Source organism: Dermacentor albipictus, chromosome 6 (genome assembly GCF_038994185.2).
Source record: "Dermacentor albipictus isolate Rhodes 1998 colony chromosome 6, USDA_Dalb.pri_finalv2, whole genome shotgun sequence".
In the NCBI taxonomy this organism is placed as follows: Eukaryota; Metazoa; Arthropoda; class Arachnida; order Ixodida; family Ixodidae; genus Dermacentor; species Dermacentor albipictus.
Genome location: NC_091826.1, coordinates 99,684,006 through 99,708,008, shown reverse-complemented (window position 1 = coordinate 99,708,008; position 24,003 = coordinate 99,684,006). Strand labels below are relative to the sequence as shown.

At 45.8% G+C, this 24,003-nt stretch overlaps 1 protein-coding gene across 7 annotated transcripts in view; it reads right to left on the bottom strand.

The window, feature by feature from the left end:
• Positions 1-405: 405 nt before the first annotated feature.
• The window catches only part of LOC139061306 (calcium-activated chloride channel regulator 1-like), a 210,257-nt gene continuing 186,659 nt past the window's right edge, over positions 406-24,003 (bottom strand). For all 7 annotated transcript variants that reach the window (XM_070541087.1, XM_070541093.1, XM_070541091.1 and 4 more), the window contains 4 exons: positions 22,412-22,682; positions 10,478-10,654; positions 6,131-6,397; positions 406-1,100 (listed from right to left, as the gene is read on the bottom strand). In XM_070541087.1, coding sequence (XP_070397188.1) covers positions 454-1,100; positions 6,131-6,397; positions 10,478-10,654; positions 22,412-22,682 — 1,362 coding nt within the window. In that variant the 3' untranslated portion in view covers positions 406-453. The remainder of the gene's footprint in view (positions 1,101-6,130; positions 6,398-10,477; positions 10,655-22,411; positions 22,683-24,003) is intronic.

Here is a 24,003-nt window from a genome sequence, read left to right as displayed (position 1 = left end):
AGTCAATGGTTTTCTTCGCAGATTGGACACCTAAAATATCGATACCTGTATGATTTAAAGTTTTTCCTGCAGAGTAGGTATTCATGCCTGAAGGAGCTAAATATTCACGTGGAAAATTTGCGGTTCGAGGGATGCGTTGGAGTTAGTCACGTGACCATCTTGAGCGAAGCCATTGTAGTGGAAGCGGCATGGACATCGCCTTCTTGGTATGTAGAAATTAAACACAATACCTTTTTCCGATGGTTTCCAGGGAAAAGCAGCACAAGAATTTTCACTGCTCTAGATTTGATATTTTTTCCCAAAGGAAATAATCACACCGTCGATGTAAATAAAGAAACCGTTAGGCAAACTGTAAAAGAAGAGAATCGTGTTCATGCTACGCAGAGGTTAAAATAATGCCACGCATTGTCGGTGCCCCTAACGTTTTATTTTGTCCAAGGATACCACGTGGCTTCACATAGTTGTCAGTGTTGCCGTGGTCGTGGTGAGGCCCTGATCTTCGGCAATAGGGTTCAACGTCGCCCTGAGTAGCAGTATAGTTGTGATGGCTGTCATAACGACTCCGGCAACTAGCGCCAGGAGAATCCAAATTATGACGGATGAATGGTCATTTTTTCTCGCATGATCCACCTCTGGTGTGGCTGTTGCCGCCGTACTGCGAACTGGCTCCGCTTTGGGCGGGGGTGTTGAGGTCGTTGCTTTAGCTGTTTTCGTGTACGGCTTAGCCAGCGTTGTTGTGGTTCTTGCTGGTCCAGGCTTCGTGTTCGGCACTGCCTGTGTGGGGATGGACGCTCCTGTTGTGAGATATTCGGCGGTAAAATTTGGGATTGTGAACAATAATGTAATGCTCCTAGACAGCTCCCCCTTTAGTCCATCTGCGTTAATAACACGCGCCGCTAGGTACGCCTCTAGCTTGTAGTCCCTGTCGCCTGGTCTCGTCATTTCCCACTCGCGAGGAAGTGCGATCGTTACGTCGTGCTTCGAACCGCCGGGGAGGGGGTCAAGGTTGCCTTTCACGACAGTGGACAGACGCTCCTGGCTGTCGAAGTCCCTTTTAAGGTTCTCTTCATTGATGCTACCTCTGATTTCCACTTCCGCAGCTGTAACGAAAACAGATGCAACCTCTGCATTGTGACGTTAATCCCCATCCCCCTGTTTTTTTTTAACTTCTGTTCACAACTCAGTTGTGTAAATCTAGTTCGACAATGCTGCACAACCATGTTATCCGAAGTCTATAAGAAACGTGACGTTATGTCCGTAAAATAATCTTGATCAACTTGGTCCCTGGCCAAAACATCGACAATAAATTTATCGTGTTGATGCGGTTTATTTCTTGTAATACATATATTTACGCGCTCCGAGCTAGGATCACCCAAGGTACTGAAATAAATAAGGAAAAGAAGCCTCTGTGCGAGGTACGACTTCGGGACCAACGGCATGCCGTCTTCAGAAGCCTATCAAACACCGTAGGTCTAGAAATCGTATTTTGACCTTTGTTTTTAATCATTATTCTTCTTTGAACTGCATGGCTAAGATTATGCAGGGCGCATGGTATTTTTATATCATAATCATCACGACCATCATCATCATCAGCCTGGCTAAACCCACTGCTGGTCAAAGGCCTCTCCCATACCTTTGCAACTGCCCCGGTCATGTGCCAATTGTGGTCATGTTGTCCATGCAAACTTCTTAATCTTACCAACCCACTTAAATTTCTGCCGCCCTCTGCTACGCTTCCCTTCTCGTGCTCTCCAGTCCGTAACCATTAAGGACGACTGCATATATAAATATATATATGCACGGCGAATGCTAGCTATCACGCAGGTAATACAAAAGTACGAGTTGGAGTATTTTTCGCAGATATGAATTGAGTCCTGCAGTACATGTTTCATGTGCTGTTTATGTTTTTATGTGTTTCATTTCGATCCGATACGTCACATTTCGGATTTAAAGCGAGGTCGCAGTCATAAATTTCATTTGTTCCTGGGGCGTTCTTTTCAGCACGGCTCTTTGTTGTTTTGCATGTGAAAGAAAGCCCGAAAAATAATTTACATGCTTGGAGGACGCTCAAGCTTTGTGTTGAACAGTGAACACGATAATCTTGCTCTAGCTGATTCCAACTTGAGCTTCCAAACAACCTCACGTCATCCCCCCCCCCTCATCAAAATTTTGTGTTCTCCTCGACATTGCCTCCTTTGCCTTGGCATCCCTTCTATAACGTACTGAACCACCGGTTATCTGCCCTACGCATCACATAGCCTGGCCAGCTCAATTCATTTTTTCAGCGCAGCTGACTATGACTAGGATTGAGGGATCAACTCGTGGCGTAACGCCGACAGAAAACAGTGGTCAGCCGAACTTGGCGGCAGTAAAAGGCACAGCAGTGGCTCCTAGCCCCGTAAGGCAAAGGCTACAAGCAGTGACTCATTGCAAGCAAAAAGAACTTTGTGTGTTAGTTTTCGCTTACCCGAATTATCTTTCTTGTATATTGATATTAGTATCCCACGCAGTCATGTCTGTCGGTTGTGCGTACGTATTATTTTACGACTTTTCTGACGCATTTTAATTAGAGAAATTGAATTATTTCAGTGACGCGCATGCGCCACACGTAGGGGACGCGTGTTTGTTGTTCAGGATGATTTTCACTGATGTGCAACACTGGCGACGAAAGCCGCCGACACGGGCAACGCATTTTCTGCGACACGGAGCCCCTAACGCTATCGTGTTAAAATATACCGCAAGAATATGCTGCGGTACCAACCGATGACAGCGCTTTCAAACGTGCTCAGTGTGAAGGAGATCGAATTACTTCTAGCCAACGCCACCTAGACAGCGCAAAGCATTTTTGCTCCGATCCATGACGTCATGTTACCTGGCCCGATTGACATCGAATATAATGGGAATGCTCCAGAGTAGGCAACAGTATTTTGACGCCACCGTTTCATCTCGTCAGCCTTGTTAGTAGAAATTTCTCGCCAGGTAACGTGACCTCATGGATCGGAGTAAACAGTCCTAGTGCTATCTAGATGGTGATGCTCTGGCACACCGCCCTGAAAAGCGCCTAGTGTTTGTTGTGGTTAGGAAGGCAACCGAAAGCGCTTGAAAGATACTTTTCCAGCCTTCTGGCAGGGCCATCACGGTAACCATGCAAATAATTAAACGATGTCAGTTAGAATAGCTTCCTTGACATTATCAGACCATTTTGTTTTATTCCGGCTATCTAGCTATCTCGCACTTAAGGTTGCGTAGTCAGCAAATCAATAAAAAAAAGTGCGCTGAATCCGACATTAGTGACGCCTGAAAGGTTGGCATTTCAAGTGGGGTTGTGCAACTGGGTCCACAGGGCTTCAAAGAGCCTCTCTGGCACCACTGTGTAGGCGCATACTTCACAGTGGTGCCGCCAGAAGGCGCAGTGTGTCCAGGTAGAGTAGGGTGCCTCGATAGCGCTATTCTCAGTGCAGGATAGTGGTACGTCTGGTTGCGCTACGACATCCAAGTGAACGTCAGTTCTGGCTATGCGCTCGCTGGCGGCGAAAAACTTTACATGCGACCTCAAAAACTGTAGTGGAACGCTTTGTTTATGGCAAATGGTAGAATAAGTTTTGAGCTCAGCGGGATAGCGAGCCGTTCTTCGAGTGCTTTGGGTCAAAAATTTGGTTCGAAAACAACGTTCAGCCTTACGGTGTGTATTTCATGTTCAAGAGGTTTTCTTTCAAAATGGCTGACGCAAAATGTCGCACCCCGAACATTGTGATCGTTAAACTACACGTACGTAATATGCAGCGGACACGTCGTGAAACGCCATATCACGAATCCAGGTTAGCAAATACGGTAGCGTTACCAACACGTTGAAGTTATTAAGGAAAAGTCTGAGAACCACCCCTTCGTAGTAATTCCTGCAAAGGAAACCCATACAGGCTCCTCGAAAGAACAGCCTCAGAGTTGAAGAAAAATTTGTCCTTGTCCGGCACTCGAAACCGGGACCACCGCCTTTCCGGGGCAGCGCTCTACCATCTGAGCTAATCAGGCGGCTAGCAGATGGCAGGGAGAAGTCGAATTTGTCGACAACACGAATCAACACATTTAAGGTACTGTATATTATCTAGATATAAGTCGTGCGTGTTAAAAGTCTCAATCACAAAAAGTCCATGGCCAAAAAGAGTCCTTCATTAGCAGATACAGACTTTATGAGTGAAATGCTCGGGATTATTGTTTCGAATGCGAGTGTTGTATTGAGCTCTACATTTGTCACGCGAAACCGCAGAATTTATTTAGACACGTATAAACACCGTATAACAAGTCTTTATCACAGCAATTTCTTCTTTTGTAGGATTGCTTACGCTTGTCTGTTGAACATACTCTCGCGCTTCGCCAGCGAGAAACGCTTCAGGTTCTTCCCACTAGCGTTCATCGCGGTAATTAGTGATTACGTACCCGCTGCTAAAAGACGACACGCTACCACGGCGATGATAACAAATGAACAGCTTAGAAACTGGTGCACCTTACAGCATTTTTTCCTCAGGAGAAGCTATCGGTCACAATACTTTGGCAAAATCACCACGCCGTAAATGCCAATTATAACTATGTAATCGCAACAAATCCATGCAATAATTACAGCGCAAATATTTCTTTAGGTAATTAAAATGTGGGATTTTTCCTGCTAAAACTACGATCTGATTATGAGGCACACCGTAGTGGGCGAGTCCATAAACTCAGTGTTTTTTAACGTGCGCCTAAATCTAAGTGCACGGGTGTTTTGGCACTTTGCCTTCGTGACCTAGTTCTTAGGAGCCCAACACCATGACCACTAAGCAGCTACATTCGGTGCTCAAATATTTCTTAACGTGAAATTTGAATACACATACTTCGCCAAAACTTCCGTACGATTGTGAAGTGAAAATGTGGTTTTCATTCGGGGTGACTGTTTGTTTTGATTTGACGCTAAAATATTATCTTAATTTGTTGAAAGGCGGCCATGTTCATAATTGACAGCTGATTTAAATACATATTCACTTGCTTTTTATTGTGCCCATCCTTTCTTCTCTGTTAGCTTTTAGCTTGCAAGCTGCTTACAATGAATGCAGAAAAATAATTGGTAAACGGTCCTAATTCATATTTATGTCGAACGTGGTGCTAGAGGTGCCTCTCGCAAAGTTTCAATGTTGGCTACTATTTAAATACTTAATAAACTTTTATGCGTCGTCTTTGTAGGCATCGGGGTAACAGCTAAAATGCAAGATATGCAGTCTAAGCAATACGTCTTTAGCTTTGTAATATACAGCGCTTTATAGTGACTGAAAACTGGTTACTTAGGTGTGAGTATTGCTGTTTCAACGTTCTGGCATATTTTTTCCCATATGTCACAGAATCACAAATTAGCTGCAGCAAGTTATCGTGGCTACTTTTCATGACTTGGTCACCTAAGAAATATGAAATATGACAAAAATACTGTAGCAAACAAAGAAAAGTGTTAATTCTCTCTACTCACTAATGCACCAGGTACAATAACGGAAACCGACATTTTCAATCAATGAATTGATGTTTTGATGGCTACAGCCTGAGCCTAATCAATGCAATGCATGAAAATAAAGAAAACAAATAAGATCTGTACGTGTGCGCTGACTCGGTTTTATTTTATTTATTGCATTTTCTTGCGAGGCGGTTTGCTGAGGCCCTATGTGAATTGTTTGTTTCAAGGTGTTTTGTTCGCGTTTAACATCTTTTACAGCCTATCATACTAGCGATGATTAGGAGCCCTTCTGAAAAATGCGATGCGACACTTAACTGGGTAGGATTGATTGATTGATTGAAAACTTTATTGTTCCACCGAGCTGGGGTGCCCGCCTCTTAACCTACACGTAGGTAGGGGAGGACGACGAAGCAGTCCCTGCGCGTTGAGGACGGTGAGTCTTCACGGCCTCAACGGCCAGGAACTGAAATCTACGTGTTCTGGAAAGTAAAATGTTACTTTGCATCCACTGTGCGTTGTACGTTAGAATGGGGTAGAAAGGGAATACGTTAGAAAAAATATAGCTTCACTCGCTCGTATTACCTCTCATAATTCTCCTGCTGAGTGTTCATAGTTAATTGCATCCGATATGCGAGATGTTAGCTAACAGAAAATACGCACCCTTTCCATGTGTCATGTGTGCGCCCGGCCATGTCCACGTAAGTCTGACAATGGGTGTTCTGTCGATGTCGATGTAACCCTCGACAGCTTTTAGGTCTTTCATTGTGCCGGGAGGAACATCAGCCTGCCGCAGGTCATTGGTGACCTGGAAGTAGGTTCCACCTGCGACTCTTTGGAATGGCTGCGTCGGCTTCCTTTCTCCCAGGAGGGTATCCTCGAATGTGTAGTTGCCAGAGTCTTCAATCACTTCTTTGTCTGGTTCTTCCGCTGCACAAGACATAAGGACAGTATTACTACCGCGGCAATTTTAAGTACAGCAATCTAACGGATGGTGGGGGAGGAGGATTTCCCGGGAAATAACATTTAAGGATACATTTGACGCCGGCCCTGCACGCGGCATTGAACGTTCCTGCGGTACCTGCAGATAATTACGGTAATAACAGACTGAGCTGCGTCGGAGGTATGCATTGGCTATTTCAATAATACATCGTTCAAATCGACTGGTAATTTACGAACGATTTTTATGTTATATGCCAAGCATCGGCTATACATTATTAAAAAAATAACTAAGAATGTATTTAAAACCCGCGGTTCTAATGTATTGCGTTGCTAAACACGGCATCGATTTCGAGTAAACATACAGGCGTTTTTAACCTTCTATTGGGACTGAAGCAGTCCTTTTATGTACGTCATATCGTCGTTATGTCATACATGACAGCATGCACATTGCGTTAAGGAGTCATTATAACCTGCCGGTGGTTGTCGTCTGGAAACTCAAGTGCAAAAGTTACGCCGCTCCCAACCAATTTTAAAGTGATAAGGTAAGTCGAACATTCTTATTACCATAAATGCTCGCTTTCAAACGACCAAACATTGTCAACTTATTTATATGCGTAAAGAACTCGCACTATGTAAATCAACTTCCAGGTCATTCTAAATGGTAGACGCAAAGGTGCAGTGCAATCGACGTGCAACACACGACCTGATGCATGCGCCAATACATCGCACATCAATTCGCCCCTTATCATACCTGGAGAAAAACAGCGCTAAAAAGACGACAGCAAAACGAAGGACATGTACGACGGATGGCGCCATAACAGAAACAAGAATCTTCCGAATGCAAAACTTTTGTGGAGGCATCAAACTATCAAGTAATGCTTGGGTTTTGTTTTGGGATATTAAAGCACATTCCTAATATGTAGTTCCAAACAACCAGTAATCCATTTTTGCGCCAAATGTGGCATTCACAGCTAATGAAAAAGCATTTGATTCAGTACAGATGCCACCACTTTTAGAAATTGCGCAATGGAGGAGTGCTGGAGGCATACGTCATGATCTTGGAAAATATTTACGGAGATGCCACATCTACTTGGTTCTACACAAGAAAACTAGAAAGTTGCGTATCATGAAAGGGGTCAGACAAGGAGACAAAATCGCCTCAATTCTCTTCACTGTTGGCTTAGAAGAAGTATTGAAGCCATTAGACATGGAAGGCTCAAGAGTAAGGGTCAACGGCGAGCAACCTCAGCAAACTCAGCAACCTTCGGCTTGCACATGATGTTGTCCTGTTCAACAACACTGCGGACGAATTACAACAAATGATTGAGTACCTTTACTGAGAAAGCATACGAATGGGGTTTAAGAATATTGTACAGAAAACAATGATAATGTCCAATAGCCTGGCAAGAAGACAACAATTCAGGATGACCAGCAAGCCTCTAGAGTATGTACAGGAGTACGGTTGTCTATGTCTATTTACTCACGGAGGATGGCGATCACGAGGAGAAAATTTACAGAAGGATAGAAATCGGTTGGGGTGCATACTGCAGGCATTGTCAAATTCTATCTGGGAGCTTACCACTGCCATTGAAAAGAAAAAGTGTACAATCATGCCATTCGACCGGTGCTAACACATGGGATGGAAACTTGGAGTTCACAGAAGCTCGAGAAAATGTTAAACACCGCTCAAAGAGCGAGGAAGAGAGCAGCGTGGATCACAGAGCAAGCGGGGATAACCGATATTCTAATTCACATGAAGAGAAAAATAAATGTATTGGGGCCGCCTATGTAGTGTGGAGGGGGGATAACCGGTGGACCATTACAGTTACACAATGAAATTAGTAAATTTGCAGGTGAAAACTGGAATTAGCTAGCGCAAGACTTGAGTCACTGGAGATCGCACGAAGAGGCATTGGTGCTGCAGCGGACATAAATATAGCATAATGAAGAAGAATAAAATTCGGATTTTGGACATCTACTTAAAGTTAAGCGTCAATAGTTTGGTATATACGCAAAACCTTACTTGCATCCCATAGAGCATTTTTTCGTTTTAAGATATTCGTTATGCTACATGAACGGCAGGCATTCTAAGATGATGAACAGCAGGTTGCCATTATCCCTCAAGAGAAAAGTGTATAATAGCTTTGTAAGGGTTATACCTAAATTGAGGGCGACGCATTGAGCTAGGCAAGTCGTTGGAGATGACATCGAGGTTTATGAAATTTGGCCACTTATTTTTTAAGGGAGTACACATTACTATGCAAAGGAGTGCTATTAAAGCTAAGCTTAATGCCACGTCATATTTCACGCATTGCCGCAGACGCAGTGTGAGTAGACAATCGGATAGCTCGTCTGACTGACGTCATGAGTGCCTGCTCCATAGATGCATGGCGTTGAGGTTGCTGGAGTGTCAGTTGAGCGGCGCCGCTGCAATCGGCAGTGATGCGCTTTTTTAAACCTTGTAATAATTCACATGGACAGACGAATGATAGGTGTAAAGTTAAGGGACAAGAGAAGAGGCGATTGGGCGAAGGAACAAACGTGAGGTAATGACATCTTAGTTGAAATCAAGAAAAAGAAATGCGCATGAGCAGGAGAAATAATGAGGAGGGAAGATAACCGATGGTCATTAAGCGTTACGGAGTGGATTCCAAGAGAAGGGAAGCGTAGCAGGGGGCGGCAGAACGTTAGGCGGGCGGATGAGATTAAGAAGTTTGCAGGGACAAGATGGCCGCAATTAATATATCACCGGAGTAGTTGGAGAAGTATGGCAGAGGCCGTTGCCCTGCAGTGGGCGTATTCAGGCTGGTGCTGCTGATGATGATGACATGAACGGACCTCTACTGCTGCAGTTTCAGTATTGGCGTTGTGAAACTGTACAAGTATACGTATTCCTGACGGTTCTGTTGCGTTTCTAGCGTACGAATTCTGGCCACATAAAAAGATACCATTTGTAGCTTGTGTATGTCCTGTAGGGTTGTTTAAGGAGTAACCAAGTAATTAGTAGAACTTTATCGCAAAAGTACCTGGAACATCAGGCCTTACTACAACAGAAATATGGCGAAGTGGCTGATCAGCTGCCCTACTAGGAAGCGGCACCAACTAAAAACCGTTGTTTCGCTGAAAAGGCGAAGCAACAATTATGAAAGCAAACTAGCAGATAGCTATATGCAGTAAGGATAGTAGCTTTATCGGCCGTGTAAACCCGTAAACCTGCTCCTACTAACCAAATTAACAAGTACGGTGTCACGCCAGCTCAGGTAAACCTGGACAGATCTCGCTGGATGACCGCGGAAACCCGCTAACGAAATGCTGGCGTAAGCAAACGCGGTAGCAGCAGCGAGCGAAATAAGCTTGTTGCAACACTCGCTTCAACAGAAAGAAAATGTCGAAAGGACAACGCATATGAAGCGGCCGGCAGTACGCGCACCCTGCAAACATCGCAGATTGCTTTGAACGTGAGACCCGCGCTAGCGTGCACCTTGGCCACATCGCAGATCGCTTTCAAAATACGGCACCCCACGCGCCGTGATATAAGCTGCAGCCGCAGGAGAAGACCCCCCCCCCTTCCTCTCGCTCTCCTTACTCCCGTGCTTCGCGGGCGACATAAGGAGGCGCGCTTCTGCTTCATCTCTCGTGCACGCGAGATTCAGCAGCATTTGCCAGCTTCCCATAGCACTCTTTTATTCGCACAAAGAGCATACTGCCTGCTGTGAGGATTTTATCACCCTTGGTCTTTATACAGAAGCTCACGGCGAAGCCCACGGCAGATATGGGCCTTGAATGTCCATACAATTGCTATCGCTATAAAAACTAAACAAGGCCAGTTCATTCTAACATGCGCTTTTCTTCTGCTCACTTGAATTTCTATTTTGAACAATGTTTGTTAGCGTGCGTGAAATGTAGCAACTGTCGTTGCCTTGGACTCAGTTCTGCGCAATTACTTTCCTGAAAGAATATATTTGCACTTATGATAACGCCTCATTTGTCATTTTGATCTTTTGGCCATGTAAAAGCAGGACGAGAGAGACTACGCAATGCAGGTTAATGCGCCATTGATCAACTCACTTGGAAGTGATTCTACCTCATCCCAAGCAATAATGTTAGGAGGGAATCCCGGTGTACGATACGCATGACTGGTCTTGTTGTTTCCGTAGACGTACGCCCTGATGGCGTACCTTCCTCCGCCCGTGAAGTGCGTGAAGTAGCCGCTGTATGAACCATCTCTTGGCATGATATCAGGATCTGCAATATTAGTAGCAATAGCTGTTGAAAACGGAATCAATTATGGAAACTCTTGAATCAATCAATTTCTTCCGGCTTGTCACAGAGATGAGCTAAGGTGATCGCATAGGGAACTTCTTTTGAAGATATGACGTAAAATGGCTGATTTGGAAATTTCTGAATTGTGGTACTGGTTTTCTTTTCTTACTTAATTATGGATGCTCTTTAACCGTTAAAATTTTGGATTCCAGAAGTGATGATTTGTCATTTGATTTGTATCGGAGATTGTATGCTTGTCAAATGCTTTACTTATACATACCACTCTCACTCTGCTATTGAGTGCCTGTGATTTTACGAAAACCTGCGTATTGGAAGACCTTTTTACCCCTTCTCATTACGTATGTCACGTACGACGTGGAGAACATGAACTGCAACAAATAAAATTGAAACGGAAATCCCAGAGATGACAAAACAGCAGTATATCACATTTACACGATCCGTTTGCGGCACAAGGACTACTCAACTGTTCCGCACACCTAGAGGAAAATTCCCCATGCACATTTTTATTTTATTGCTGCACGAATCGCGACAACATTCGAGCCATATTCATGCCCTTTACTTCTACATCGCTGCACGGTATTGTTTATGGTATAGGGGGCACCTGAGCGGGCAGCGCACCCACAATTTCACGTAATAGTTCTAGGAATACACGCAAGGTGGAGCTTCAGGCGATATGGTATGCATCGGAGGGACAGAGAATTTGAGGATGATAGGTGAAGAGAGGTTCGAGGTTTATTAAGCAGCTTACTTCAATGGCCTTCCGAGACGCCAGCGATGAGCATTCCCACAGAGTGTACTACGGACACTATCACACAAAACGGCGGTACTATTCCTTACGGGCGAGCAGAAAGCATGAACGTTCAGTCACCGTGCCCCTATGGCGCATAAACTTCTTTAAACTCCGCCCCCCTGGTTTCGAATGGCTTTCTGATTTTGCAAAAGAATCATCCGCAGCAATATATTTCCGCATAAGTGCAGCAGTTCGCAGTCATTATGAACTATCCAAAAGGCTGAAGATGGCTCATTCACACTGGTGAATCGGGAGGGTCACGGGACAAAGTTGGTCGCAAAGCGACCGGTTGTATATTATATCGCCGAAAATAATCGCTTTGGTTGCAAAGCGTCTTTCCTGAGCCACTCGCTCATCGCTCGATGACTGCAACAAATGAGCTATAATTACAAGGTCTTGCATGATCCAGAGAACTATTACTGTTTGGAAATTCTAAAAAAAAATATACGACGTCAAAATAACAGTTGAATAAACAAAATATGAAAATATTTCTATCGTAGCCTGTCGGTAGCTGCGCCGGCGCTCCAGAGTGGCTTGGCAACAGAATTTTTCCGGAGAACCACTTGGCTGCACAGTTCAGCGTTGATACAAAAGCATACGCGGGTGCGACTTCGTAGAGCGACGCATCACGGAGTTGAACTCCTGCTGGGCTAAAGGAACAAAGCCCTGCCAGGTGCTGAAAAGTCTGACAACGATAGTTTGCTGAACAACGTCGGCAATGGTGTTGCAGGCGTGCCACATTAACGTCGCACGAGATGAGACAGAGGACAAGCCTTGGGTGTTTGCAAAACTCCTCTCAACATTTTCTGCATACGTGATGATTTCAAGGTTGTGCCAATACGCTTTACAGGGGGGCGTCCAAATTAAATTATAACCAAATTAAAGTGTGTTTTCACGTGCCAAAACCCTAATATTAAACAAGGCAGTCAGTCGTGGGCGACTACGGATTAAGTTTTACTACCTACGCACACCGAATGCATGCCACACGGCTCTCTTAGCATTTCGCCCACGTCGAAATGCAGCCGCCATGGACGGGGTCTGAACTGGCGCCCGCGGCGATAGCAACACAAATCTTACGCCACTGCGCCGCCGCGGCGAGTGTAGTTCACGTGCAGTGGACACGCTTCACGTGGGCTCTGTGTTGGAGATCCAACAGACCAGATTAACGACTCTCCGAGACAAGAAAGGTGTACTAAAACATGGATACTGCCGCGAACAGTTCGTTGATACCGCTGTATGGACTGTAGGTGCTATCCATTTGGTTTTCTCGAAGTTTTGCTGTGCAGACCATGCAAATAAGCTTAACGCGATTCCCGCCGCTCATGTATGAGAATATGTAGACGTCGCCAAGCTTAGGCAAGGTTATGCTGAGTTATGTCATTGGGCACTGACAGAAATTGAAGAAAAAAAAACATGTTTTCCAGAAGTTGAGCTACACCACCAACCTGAAGCGCTACCGAAGCCACGGTAATCTTTTTTTAAGAAAATCCTCTTGTGCAGAAAAATGAGGCACGCTCAGGGAATGAGACGACGCTACAGACAGGTGCGTGGTGCACCGTACAAGATTAGCGACTCCCTACTTATCGGAATCCTGCAACCCGGACCAGGATCAAACAAAACAAGTGCGAAAATTGCATTGAATTGCGTTGTCCACTCCTATCCTTGAGAAAACTAGATAGCAAGACGACAGAGAGAGGCAGAGTGCGTCAGCCTCGACATGAGGAGTTTAGCGCCTATACTTACGATGGACTTTATTGATCAGACCAAAGAATGGACTCGAGGTGAAGAAACTCGGCATATCAGGGGCCAAGGCCAGCGCTTTTTCTTGCGGGAGGACTTATGAGAATGACTCACATAAAAGACTCAGGAACAGTTTTTCCTTCATAATAGCTAATATGTGAAGTCGACACTATTTAAGGCATTGCCAGACTGCGCTTTGGCGACAAGAACTACGACGTGGCTGCCTAGGTGGCGGCTTCCGAAGATGTCTGTCACTGAATAGTACATAACCTTGTCGCCGGTACTAATTCTGACTGAACTGATGGCACACTTGGGTGCGCCAGCAGGACGTTAACGACATGGGAGCCCGCATAATTGGAAAGCCAATAACCACGGTCAAGACTTCTAGAGAGAAGACAGGCACTTGGTGTGTTCACTATTAGGCTATTGGGGTAGCTCCGATTAACCCCCCGACCCGCCAATTATGATACATCTGATACGAGCCAGGCCACTGTGCCGTCGTGTGCCCCACGCTGGACGCTTAGGCCTGCCCGAACTATAGAGAAGCCGTGACTGATCACTTCCGCGCATGTGACACCAAGTGTATGCTGTGCGGAGCTCGATCGGACCTCCCGAGTACAGGGGAGAGCTCAACAAGGGTATCATGTCCAGTTGGCAAGTATATGCTTGTTTAGCTCGGAAGCGGAAACATGAGCATCAACATCGAGGAGCAGAGCCCCGTAAACAACTCGTTCTAGGATGGGGTCCCTCTTGGCTTTTGTCCTGGGACCAGTCCTGAAGCATGTGGCCGGCAAGAAAGGGTAGAAAAATCGAAAAATTTGCGGCAGAAACCAATCAGAGAACAGCTATCGGCGGTTATACTTTAAGAATGAAATAATTAGTGATACAACAGACTTCCCCTGTCGAAAAAAGTTATGTACGAGGCGTGTACTCCACCGCAACTCCTCTTTCGCGTTTCTGCGAGAACACTCGGCTCTATCTGGTGCTGCTGCCGAGAAGCCTGTGCCTGAACTTCCGAAATGCATGGCGTTTTGGTACGCGCGAACGCACAGAAACTCTTACAGCGGCAATCGTGCTCCACGCTCGCGTAGCTTTCTGGACATGCTACGCATTTAGTTGCACTGCGGAGAAGTCCGCGTGTGGCCTTCGAGACGAGAAGCATGGCGCTCCGGTGCCTTCGAGAGCTGAGAACAGTTTTCTCATTTAGCCGCACACTTTGCGGCACGTACTCAGTGACCCTAGTTGGCAAGAGGTTCACTGAAGAATGGCGCATACCTAGTGAAATTCATAGCGCTGCTTAAGAAAGCGTTGACGTGAAAGGCGTTCAATGAAACGTTGGCCATAACCACATCATTTGTGGTGCAGCCTTTTAATGCGCCAGGTTCTTGTTCTTGAGCAATCCTTGTGACGTTGAGTCAATTCCGCTAAGCATCGGAGATTTTAGGAACCTTCTTGATCATATAGAGTGCCACATTCCCTGTGCCTAGTTACATGTGTTGGCGTCAAAGACGTTCAATAAAGAGCGCCACACACCTTCTGGCATATACCCAGTGACTCAAGTATGCATCAAAGTGGTTAGTTGGAGAACAGCGAACACCGAGTGACACATACCCAGTACTCGAAGTCGGCGTAAGCTTTAAGCATGGAATCTTTTATCTTCAGTTGTCGGCGAACATCAAGTGACCTTGAGCCAAAAGCTAGAACCGTTATACTGAGACGAGAATATCCGGATATCGTTGCTAAAAGAAATCACGATAATCCTGGCAATCATTCAAAATTTAAGAAAACATTTGGACTACACTTAACCTACACCTTTAAGAGTGGAACACGACAGCATTCAGAGATTCCAGAGTGCTTCTCACGCTTTCCGGCACCTGCAGCTTAGGTAACGTTAATGTCCACTGGGTGACGCTGACGGCGAACACTATGCACGACGGCGAAATTTGTGGTTCTTTTTGATGGTGTGCAAGGAACCGAGAAGACTGTGCCGCTGTTACGAAGACAAACGTCGAGTGGCAGCTGGAAAACGCTGTCGCGTTAAAGGGGTATGTGTTGGAGTTTCTGCGTAACAGAATTGTGTTCTCGCATGTGTGCTTGAGTATACGACGCTACCATGCCTGTAGGTTTTAAGTAGTACGTTACCATTTTTCAGACGTGTTTTACTACGTGAAATTCAATTATTTCTGCAGCTTCTTTGTGCTGCACAGAGGATCTGCGTTGTTCAGAGTGATCTTTTGCCGATACGATGGTGGACGCCTGACACCGTTGTCGAAGTTTCCGCGACACAAGCCCCCAACGCTCTTACATTAATAACCTTATCTGACTCCTACCCTCTGTACGGGACTGCATTGCATACGCTGATAATTCCCAACCACATTAGAAATATTAGTGCATGCGAGCTCTTTCTAGTATTTGTTCACAATATCATTCAAGCTGTAACTTGTAGTACGTGGAAGTTTTGTTCATTTCCAGAAGCGACGTTCAAAAAATTGGAAGACACTTAAACTTCGCCTTCAAGAGTAGAACGCGATAGCCTTATCGCATCCTGTTCGCGCCGCCTACTCAAACGCGCTACGCCAGCCAAACGTCGCGATAGGCAAAGATAGCCGGGCCCCGACGCGCCATGAAGGCGGACGCGGTCATGGGGCGAGTGCCGCGCCACGTGTCGGGGCAGCGCCGTACATTGCGAGGAGGGAGTCTTCTGTGTTTGCCGCAAGATGGCTCTGCGTGTGCGCAGAGCGCAGGAGAACTTTAGCGGAAACGTACTTACCTGCTCGTGAATCTGCGACTTCTGTAAGTTACATGGTCATAATTACCGATATTCACCGCAGCGTAACTTTCTACGGCACGTTTCTAAGGCAACACCGCATTCACTAGAGGCGATTTTGTCCCCATTTGAAGGAACGAACTCGTGGCTGAGTGGTAGCGTCTCCGTCTCACACTCCGGAGACCCTCGTTCAATTCCCACCAGCCCATCTTGCAAGATGTCTTTCATTTATTAAGAGCCTTCCGGGATTTATCGCTCACGGCCAAAACCGCTGACGCCGACGACACTGGCTTTTCTGTGACACGAGCTCCTTAACGCTGTCGCCTAAAAAATTGGAGGACGCTTAAACTTCGCCTTCAAGAGTGGGACGCGACAGCGTTCCCGTCGACCCGCCAAGGGGTATAAGACAATGCGCTACGGCACAGCGATCACTTACGATGCGCCCCGCATCGGACTTAGCGCCCACCTATCACGCGGTGAGCGTCGAGCAACGCAGCGTTCGCCGCGGCAACGAAACGTGCGCCTGAGCGAAAGAAACGAACCAAAGAACTCGGTGTCTCGGAGGGGAAACGATCTACGCCACCCAAACGTCGTGATCGGCACGGGCAGAGAGATAGATAGTAATCTAAACCGGGAGCACGGCGAAGCGTCGTCAGGGGAGAGGGAGTCCCGCGACGCGCCTGGCAGCGGTCCCAATGCGCGCGCGGCGCGCCTCCTGTCGGGGCAGCGCCGTACATTGAGAGGAGGGGGTCATCTGTGTTTGCCGCAAGATGGCTCTGCGTGTGCGGAAAGCGCAGAAGAAATGCAGCGGAAACGCACTTCGAAACTCGTGTAATTGTGACTTCTATACGTTACATGTTCATAATTACCGATATACACCGCAGTATAACTTTCCACGGCTCGTTTCGAAGGCAACACCGCATTCACTAGAGGCGCGTTTGCACCGCTTGGAAGCATCGAACTCGTGGCTGAGTGGTAGCGTCTCCGTCTCACACTCCGGAGACCTGGGTTCGATTCCCGCCGGGCCAATCTTGGAAGTCGCTTTTTATTTATGAAGCGCCTGCCGTGATTTATCGCTCACGGTCAACGCCGCCGACACCGACGCCGACGACACCGGCTTTTCTGCGACACGAGCTCCTTAACGCTATCGCGTTAAAAGGCAGCTACAGGGGCCCATGCAAGAGTTGCTGTTCAACGGCAGTGCTCCGCGAGTTCCGCGGCGCGGGTTTTGCGCCGGCTCCAGAGATGGCGCCACGCTGCTTGGCCAAGCCGGCAGCGTCCGGTGCGCCTCGGACGGCTCTTCGGCCGAAACGACGCTTGCAGTGAGATTCAGCTCGAAACCGTTTCCTGTGCTGATATGTGGTGGAATGTGCCGTTACGAACATCCACTATACGCATTCAAAGGTTGTAGCTAATATCACCTCCAAGCAATCGGCTGTACTGGTAGGCATTTTCATGCTTACATCTATTTCCGATTACAAGAGAGCCGTGATTTTTTTTTTTCAACCAATGCTACCTAAGCAGTCCCACGTCTATAATGATCCACGTCGGTATTAAAGAGGTTCGTTGAAGAACGGCGCGTATATACACTTTGGTGACAAAAAAAAGTGACGGAAGTTCCCGTGATGACTGCTCCCGAACAGTATTACCTAAAAAAAAGCAGCTCGAAGCGCTTTTGATTCGACCACTGACTACCCAGTGACCCAGGTAGGCGGAAAAACGGGTCAATACAAACGTACCTCAACACCAACATAGGTAGGTAGGTAGGTTGGCAGATAGATAGATAGATAGATAGATAGATAGATAGATAGATAGATAGATAGATAGATAGATAGATAGATAGATAGATAGATAGATAGATAGATAGATAGATAGATAGCCAGCGGAAATGGCGTCACGTACCATAAGTACGTAATGCACTAAATTTGAAGAAGAGTCCAGACAGCACGGTAACATGGACAGCGCTGCTCTTTCCTTCCGATACACCCACTGCTCTTAAACCCTCACCATCCATCGCCCACAAGAGAGTGAAGGCGGAGAGGCGCCAATCTTCAGTGACGGCTGACGAAGCTGGAGATACACCGAATACAGTCATACTAAACGTTTTGTAGCACCAAACGGCAGTTCTCTGCGCTAGCAGCCAACGACACAATGCAACCCCTTCACGTTAGAGGAGATAATAGACAAGAAGCTTGCTATTCTACAGCAGATGTTTGACTACTGCAGCAACGCGGTTATGATGATTTACCAGGAGACACAACAGCAGACTCAGTAATTGCCACAACAAAAACAACAAGCTCCACAAGATCAATAGTCCACGAAGCCAAGTGTGGAAGGAACATAACACTAAGAAAGCAAAATAGAAGGCATACAGCCTGCCATCGCTCTTTTGCAATTCATAACGTTCACAATCGCCAGCAACCAGGCTACTGAAATGGTGGGACGTCTTGTTAGCAATGACGAAGGAACTAACACACCAGAAGAACAAACTCTCCGAGCAGCCGAAGCCAAACATACCCAGTACCATGGGTGCCATCAATGAATACTGCGATATTTCCTTCATTTTCAGCAATAAAATTATGCAACCAATCGACTCCGCCCCATGATGCATGCGCCTGAGGCCAAATGGTTAGAGCATTCAAGCTCTGTGGTGGAGGCCGGCACCATGATGGAATCCTGTCGGCTGTTATTTCTATTTGCATATACCATACACATATACATATACTGTAATGCTGTGTTCACGGTGAAGAATCAGACTGCACCAGAAACTGCGTATTACTTAACTGGCGTTTTTTTTTTGCTAACATATAACAAGGCGATGCCGGTAGTGGAAATTCTCCTGGGCTGTCAATGTCACTCCCAATGCAGTAATAAACGTCAAGCAAAAGCTGTGAAATACATTTATGGAAGCTGACAAACATAAAGGGTTTTCCTGTAGTCTTAAAGATCACTGGGCTTCGACGCCTTCAACTCAACTAGTGGTACTCCTCATAGCGTCAGTGTTTCCAGACGCGTTGTACCTTCTTGAGCACTATGTCTCCTACTCAGCAGCTGCTGCTTCTTGAGCTGCCGTGACACCATTTAGGCCATTCCAGCGTGTTCTTAAAGCACTTTCCGGTGAGCTTGAACGCAACAATAATCTGCTATGTCGTGATCGTTTCACACATAAAATTCTAATAGGAGAATCTCGCAAAGGCGTCCGAGGGCTGGAAATGACAGACGACAGGATGAGCGAGGAGTGTTACCAAGTGCCGTTTCCAATTTTCTGGGCAGTATGTTAGAACGCGCATGTGCGTACGTACTAACCGGTGTTTATAGACCGTCGCACTTGTCTAGGTTCATCGCAGTTGTTGCTGTGGGCTCAAATGAAGCAGGCATCTCTGAAGTCGCAGACGAGTGTAAGCGATCTTTGGTACGAGAATATAAGTACCCTACGCCATGCAGTAACGTAATACGTTGCAATTCTTCTCTTTGCTTTACGGTGGTATTTTCTGCAACGTTCTTTTCTTACCAAGAATACATTTATGAAGAACTAAGCTGCATAAGGGCCTCAGAGTAGGTAAGGTTTCGTGAAGCTGGTAATAGAATGCTATGCAACTGATTCTATTTCTCCAACATTTTGTACTATTGCGATTGCCTGTAGCCCAAAGCAGAATGCAAGAAGAAGAGACCCCGAACACTCTACCTACGTGACCATGCAATATATACTCGCTGGTATAGGCTCCCTTTGCTATGACACAGTATCCCGCGATAGCTCGCCGGCTATAGAGGACGGCCTCTGGAAATAGTTGAAAGCTACACCGTACTCGGCAAAAGACCAAGCAAGCACACGCACCAAACCTCGAACTTTAGTGTGAGCATGAAAATATGCGTCTAATAAAAGAATTATGCTCTTGATGAGGTACCTGCGTTGGTATAGGAAAACAGGTTTTTTTTTATCGCGAAATTATTGCGTAGGAAACAAGGCTAGCAGCCAGGAAAACTGAAATGGTTTTGAAGATTGCAGTGTAGCCCTGCGTATAAGCTAATTTTCAGGAGAGCAGTGGCACCCACAATCACAAAGGAAAAAGCATAAGTGGGATTTATGTTCCTGGACGTTCACCGGAATACGTAAATTTCGATTGTGATTTTGCCAATTTCTCGAACTCTGCGGAAATCTAAGGTAAAAAAAAATAAGGCTCACTGGTCCCCTAAAACAAGGAGCATAAAATTTAGCATGAATTTGATATCCCTAAATTAAATATTACCAAACAGAGCTATGGCAATCACCAGATCTTGTGAAAGATCCGCACTCCCAGCGCCTTAAGGCAATGTAGTTTCCCAAAATCTGAAACAACTTTTGTACCACCGATGGACACTGTAGTCTCAGTACGGCCGTAAATATCACGTATAGAGTATCTGTACCACGTACAAACAACGCGTTTCGTGTCATTCGGTCGGCGGCTCACAACGCGCATGGTCTTCTCGCCATTAAAGCTTCTCCCAGTAACTAAAGTTACCTTGTATTACCATAGAACCGGTATTTATCGTCCATTTACAAATACAAGTTTACATTACTGCATTGGCAGAAATGTTCTCACCAACCCCAGCAGTACCAGATTTTCATTCCATAATGACATTTTTCTTTTACAATCACGCAAAAACTGCAGGAATAGAACTGCTGCTTTTGCTCGTATGATAGCGTTGAATACTATAGAAGCCAATGGTAAAACCGCCAGCATTACCATTGTACATTCGTGCACGAACTTAATTTTCGACTTTGTTAACTGTATATTTACTCCGAAGTATATTTTGCCCATACCCTGTAGTTGCTAATAGAGACAGTTCTTACATTAATATTTGTCAGCTTATCTTTTATTGCTTCAGGATCGTTAAACATTTGTAACATTTGTTGGTTTTCTTGTATTCGCAATGAATGCATTGTTACATATTCTAATGTACCTAGAAATCACAGGCACAGCTGTAGTTTTGAACCATTATACATCCTACTGCACAACAACGTCTGCATATACTTAAAGCTAATAAAGCAGGAAGATTGAATCTCGACTGCACAAGCCACACCAATCTCATCCCTTTCCACATTAGGACAGATTTGTTGCAACATCGCTTCAAGAAGTGCAGCAGACCCATTATGGAAATTAAGGTAGAAATTTAGTTAAAGAAACTAGCTCAAAAGTGCAGCAAAATTGATTTGTCAATATCCGCTCATTACTGATGTTCTCTTGAAGAAGCGGCTTTGGAAACTCTGAGATGTGGTTTAAATATAATTTTCCCATACGAGAAATTAGCACTCATTTTAACTAGCTTAGAGTGGTACCGTTCTCCGTACCTTCCAAGAGGCATCGGCCACATGTTTCATTTTTAGCCCCGGTATAAAATTTATTCGTTGACAACCTAATACGTACACTGAAGGGTTTTATGGTAATGGTATGAAAAAAATCCCAAAATGAATCGCAGGAGCTGGGATTTTTTTTTTCGATACAGACATTACAATAAAAAGTGGCCAAATCGAAATCTTTCGGGAAACGTGTGAGACATTATGACCAATAAAATTACTCATCGGAGTTACGTGCTTCAAACAGGATACGAATATGATACGCACCGTACTCGGCAAATTGTTTTTGCCACAGAGGTTCTTAACAGGCACCTTAATCCGAGTACAAAGGTGCTCACCTTAAACGCGTAAGCATTGCTATGCTTAACCAACGAGAAAACTGCCCGCCTGTCGATCCGCCATGCAAGACGATTACCTTCAAGCAAGAGCCCGCAGCAGCGAGGGACTTCGTGCTGGCTGTCGTTTTAACGCGAACAGAGCGGCGAAAATGCAGCGCTCAGCGAGCTCTCAGCAAATGCTGCGCGCTGCCTGTTTCGCCGATCGTTTTTGAGATACGAACCAGCACGTATCTCTTCAACGTTAACTAAGCAGCGTGAACACAGTGCGACAAGCTATCAGCAGTCGGAACTCCCTGTCGGCATCGCGGATCGCTTTCAAGATATGGTCCCCGTGGTCATGCCATACGCAGACGCCAGCGTAGTAAGTTTGGTCACGCTTGACAATGCTTCGACGAGGAGGGATAAGGCGCTAAACAGCGAAAACGCCTTATTGGATGCCGGGTCTGCGAGACATTAAATGCAAGATAGCGCTCTACTGGATGCGTTGATCCTCTCGTTTAGCAGAATCAAAGTTGTCCGGTACTCGCGTCGATTAATGCCGAAAATTTCCAAGGGTGCTGCAGGTATCTGAATGACCACCTAGATACACGTTCTCCTTTCATAGTAAGAACACTAGCTGCATTTCATCGGCCTTAGTTTTCTCGTATACATTTACTGGACCACATGTATAATAACATACCCACGTTTAAAATGTGTCACGCTTGCCGTCGAGTTTAAACAGAACAAGCAATTGACAACATGTCCTTACCTTTGCCGTCGTCACGCAGTCGGGAAGGGCAACTAAGTCCCTGCGTGTTGCGGACCACCGCCGTCACGTCTGCGTCCAGGACAACGTGGCCTCCTTTGGCCAAATCAACGAATATTTTTGCGTCCTCTGGTTTGATGACCTTGTCGTTCCACACGCCTGCCAGAGCCACTATTGGCTTATTCTTGAGATCTCTGATTTGGGATTTGACCATGATGGTGATAAAGACTTGACGCTTCATTGAACACTCCACTTGAAGCGTCCACGTACCCGGCTAAAGGTAGATCAATCGATGAATCAATACATTATGCAGTCAATAATCCAATCAATTTATCAATAAGTTAAATAGGGAGAACAAAGCCTTGCTGCCTTGCGATACGCGCGAAATATATATGTGTATATATATATATATATATATATATATATATATATATATATATATATATATATATATATATATATATATGTATATATATATATATATATATATATATATATATATATATATATATATATATATATATATGTAATTGAAGGAGCGCACTTACGAAAACTGGCTGTTTAATAACTCAAGGTTCACGGCCACGGCCGAACCATTCAATCATGAAACATGCGATTTTCGTGAGCGTGCCCCTTCGTTTCTTCAACTACCTATGCACCAGACCTGCAGAACATTTCTTTGAATATATATATATATATATATATATATATATATATATATATATATATATATATATATATATATATATATATATATATATATATATTTATATATATATATATATATTCAACAAGTGGAGGACAAAGTGACTCGTGTGACCGAGCGGCGGCTCGAGACTCCGCTGGGCGCTCTTGCCCGCGCCCGACCAGGACTAGGCCTACTGGTGTGGTGGGGGGGCCATAGCGATTCCACATTGGTGCCCAACGTGGGACAACGGCTGCGTTCCGGGACGCACCGTGATCGTAGGGTGGCCAGCAGTGCCCGCATTCCGCGGCCAGAAGCTACGCCTACCTGGCCTGGTACGTGACCATCTCCATGGTATGAGCTACAGCCCTGGTGTTCGCTGAGGCATCTTTCCCACGGCTCCCTCTGTCACCCTTCATCCGATGTGGCTTGGGACACTGAAGTGCAGCGGTCCCCTACTGGCTACTGAAGCTCCCGGTGACACTGTTAGAGAAGGGACTTGCCGGCTCGGTTACTGCATCAACGCGACAAGTTTTCGAGGCACGGAGACCACGCGTGACTCCAAACTCGGCGGCACAACCGCGTCCAGCGACTCGGAGCCGTCTGATAGTGACGACGCGTCGCTGCGACTCCAACTGGGCAGTCGTCAACGGTCCAGTCGCGACTGGACCGTTGACGGTAGAAGAGCGGCCAAGGCACTCAAAGGCAAGCTGCCGATGAAAACGGCTCGGAAGAATCGCTCGTCGGGTAGTGAAGCCGAGTCCAAGAGTGGCGCGTTGTCCTCGCACGAGCACGAAGCGGGAGAAGCCTCGGTCTCTGACAGCGGTTCCTCGGCGCCGGCTAGCGGCAACGGCAGCGACAACGACGATGCAATTCCGAAGAAGAGGAGTTTAACGGCGGTTACGACGAC